At 62.0% G+C, this 3,560-nt stretch overlaps 1 protein-coding gene across 1 annotated transcript in view; it reads right to left on the bottom strand.

The window, feature by feature from the left end:
• Nucleotides 1–946: 946 nt before the first annotated feature.
• REM1 (RRAD and GEM like GTPase 1) overlaps nt 947–3,560 on the bottom strand; it is a 3,020-nt gene continuing 406 nt past the window's right edge. The window contains exons 2-5 of the mRNA XM_005422285.2: nt 3,428–3,558; nt 3,192–3,274; nt 1,991–2,195; nt 947–1,810 (exon numbers count right to left, since the gene is read on the bottom strand). Coding sequence (XP_005422342.1) covers nt 1,533–1,810; nt 1,991–2,195; nt 3,192–3,274; nt 3,428–3,558 — 697 coding nt within the window. The 3' untranslated portion in view covers nt 947–1,532. The remainder of the gene's footprint in view (nt 1,811–1,990; nt 2,196–3,191; nt 3,275–3,427; nt 3,559–3,560) is intronic.

Genomic DNA, 3,560 nt, shown 5'->3' with positions numbered 1-3,560 from the left:
AGCAGCCAGGAGCCCCCTCGGGTGCAGCCCCCGGCCCCGACGTGGCTGATGCTGTGTGAACCTCAGCTGTGAACCTCAGCATCGCCTCCAGCAGCGCCAGGAACCGCCGAGCCGGGAGCTCCAGGGCAGAGCAGCGGGAGCAGAGCAGCAGCAATGCCATGGGCTAAGCAGCACGGAAAAAAAAAAAATCTGAGCACCCACCTCACCATTTATGAGGGTAAAACTTGGGATTTGCACCTCTGGAGAGACTAGTTTCCCATAGGGACAGGGCACATTCCAGTGTCCCATCTGTGCCAGGCACAGCCAGTGGTTCCCCACGGTCTGCCCACAGAGCGAGTGGAAATTCCCGACCCGAGTAGGAGGCACAGCTGATCCTCCCTGGCATCAGGCCCGGGATGCTGAGCAGGTTCCCCCATGGTATCCCAGCTGCTGGATGGCAGCACAGCCTAAAAACAACAGGCAAAGCCCACACAGGTCCAGCACTGCCTCCCTGGGTGCCCGGGGTCATTCCCTGCTGGCTGCAGCCAAGCACGTCCCTTCCTGGCTGTGCCATCCTGCTCGGCTCCTGCTCCCTGCCCTTCCTGGAGCCACCAAGCACCCAGCTCCCTGCCCAGGCTGCGGCTCCCACGGTGCTCAGGGCTTTAAACCTGCAGCTCAGCAGAGCTCAGTCCTTCCCATGGGCTTTTCCAGAGCTGGGAAATGCAGGGGGCTTCACAGGGGACGATGCTGGACCACTGGGTGAGGAACTGGGACCTCCACCAAGGGTGGCCAAAGGAAGCCCTGGACAGAGGCTCTCCCTGCCCCAAGATGCTCCAGCTAATGGAGGAGCCAGCCAAGGCCTGGCCAGAGCAGGAAGCAGATCCTCAGCCCTGGCATAGGCGAGGAACAGAGCTTCAATCTCTGGGATGTGGCTCCGCAGGGCAGGGACCCAGCAGAGACCAGCACCTCCCTGATGTGGTTTATTCTGCAGATCAAGGGTTTCCCCATCACACCAGTAGAGAGAGAGCACAGAAACACACTGGTGCCAGTGAGACATGGCACAGAGCCCTGGCACAGCAGGGTCAGGGTGCCAGGTGATGCCACTGGTGCTCCCCTGCCCCCTCTTCCCAGCCAGGCCCCAGGCTGTCCAAGGTAGACAATGCCACGGTGCCCCTGCCAGTCCCTGCTGCCCTGCAAAGGACAGCACTGCGAGTGGGACCTGCCACACTCCTGGTAGCCTCCAGCCCTGCTCTGGGGCACAGCCACCCCTCACCTCCAGCTCTGCAGGAGCAGCTGTGAACCAAAACCTCACCACTCCAAGTGCAGGTACCCATCCCATCCTCCACTCCACGGACCTGATCCCACTTATCCCCTCTCCTGGCGGGGAGTGGCTGGATCCAGAGCACCTTCACATCCCTCAGCACCAGTGAAAACAGCTCCACGTGCTCAGCATCACTGCAGCCCAGTCTGAGCTCTGCACAGAGCCACTGGCCACACTGCTGGCAGAGAGCAGAGTCCCAGCCGGCGCGTGGGGAGGGACAGGAGTGTGGCTCTCAGAGCACAGACAGGTCATGGCAGGACTTGGAGCGGACTTTGAGGGCCACTTTGCTGCTGTTCCTGGCCACCAGCCTGTCGAGGAAGTGCCGGGCTCTGCTGGCGAGGCTCTCCTTGTGTTTCTGACCAGGAGGGGGATGCAGGTGGGACTTTTTGCCCCCTTGGCGGAGGCGGATCTGCCGCACCACCCCCTCGAAGAGCTCGTCCACGTTGTGCTGCAGAGCCGCCGACGTCTCAATGAACTTGCAGTCAAAGACAGCAGCACAGGCCTGGCCCTCTGCAAGGGAAGGGCAAGGAGAGGGCATGGCCCTGCTGGCACCTCAGGTGCTCTGAGATGGGCACTGCCACATGCACGACAGCAGCTGCACGTCCAGGGACAAGGGGACAGATGCAGGGGAAGCAGCTGGGCATGGAGCCCTCTCAGGAGTCTCCACCAGAGCCTTCACCTCCTACTCACCTTCCTCGGACACCTCCCGGCAGCGCACCAGGTCGGTTTTGTTCCCCACCAGGATGATGGGGATGTCCTCGGCCTGGCGTGCCCGGCGCAGGTGGATGCGCAGCTCCGAGGCGCTCTCGAAGCTGTCCCGGTCAGTGACAGAGTAAACGATGATGTAGGCATTCCCTATCTGCAGGCAGTGGCTGCGGCGCTGGCTCTCCTCATCCTGTCACCACACGGGGAATGAGATGTCACCAATCTGTGGCCATGGCCACTTCCAGGGGATAGCAGAGCACCCTGGCACTGATGGGACCTGTCAGTGCGCCCCACCAGCCCCCACGGTGTGGTCAACAGATGTGTTACCTATTAATTAAATGCAGATGAAAAGCTCTTGATTTTGAGGGGAGTGTTTGGGAGTTTTCCTCTCTATCAACAACAAACTGGAGCTGTGGGCTCAGCTTGGTGGGGGGAGGTGAGGCTGAATCCCCTGGGAATGCCCCGGGATGGTGCGGTGGGTGCTGCACCCTGCATGATCCTGGCACTGCTGGGCAGTGTGGGAATAAGCCATGGTGGAAAAAAAGGGGCCAATTTCGGGGTGTCACAGTGCTGGGGCACCTCTGGGCAGTGCAGGTAAGTGCCAAACACAGCTCAGTCCATGTGGGTGCTGCACCCCTGTGCACAGCTTGGGCACTGACTCTGTTCCCACTCCCGGGTGGCACCTACAGGAATGCAGGGCCCTGGCAGGAAGGGAAGGAGGGAGGTGTTTGTAGGGAGGCAGTGACAGCAGCACTGGAACTTCTGCCCAGGAGATACCTCATGTTCTGGGCATGAGGAATGCCCTATGCCAGGCACTGTTCTGTCTGTTAAAGTGTTCTGGCTGGCAATACTGACTCGTGGATTTACCCAATTGGATCCTTCAGCCCCATTCCCAAACATTTCCATGCATTTTGAAGTGGGTTATCATATAGGGGCCCACACCAGTGAGAACACGGGGGGCAGCCTCCCATGCCCCGGGAGGGTGGGCACAGAGCTGTGCAGAAACGTGACCCCAGCCTGTCTTGCCCAGCGTGTATCCTGTGCTCCAAGGTGGTGAGCCCCAGAAATGGACAGGGGGGGCCCAGGTTGCCCTTCAAAGCGCTCAGAGGCCCCAAGACAGCTCTTGTGCCCATGCAATGTCCCCCGGGCACATCCCAGCTCTCTCCAACGCCCAGCCCCGCCGTACCCGCTGCTCTGACTCCCAGGCGTCCAGCACCAGCAGCGTGGTCTCCTCGCCATCCACGGTCAGCCTGCGCTCGTACGCGACCCCTGCGGGACACCGGGAGGGACAGCTCGGTCAGTGCCGCGCTTCCCAGCAGGGTCCCGGGCTCCTCTCCGCCTCGCACACGGGTTTGTCCCCCCAAGGGGCCGCGGGATGCCCCGCAGGTGACCCTGCAGCAGATCCCCCCAGCAGACACCCACCTCCGTGCTGGTCCAGCGGGTCCCTCTCCTGGACGCCGGCGAAGAGGTTGACCAGGCTGGTCTTCCCCACGCCGGGGTCCCCCAGCAGCACCACCCGGTACCGGGGCTCCCTGAGCCTGGGGGAGCCCGCCCT

This window comes from Geospiza fortis, unplaced genomic scaffold, assembly GCF_000277835.1.
Source record: "Geospiza fortis unplaced genomic scaffold, GeoFor_1.0 scaffold188, whole genome shotgun sequence".
In the NCBI taxonomy this organism is placed as follows: domain Eukaryota; kingdom Metazoa; phylum Chordata; class Aves; order Passeriformes; family Thraupidae; genus Geospiza; species Geospiza fortis.
Note: the sequence above shows the minus strand (reverse complement) of the source record. Positions and strands in the feature narration are given on the sequence as shown.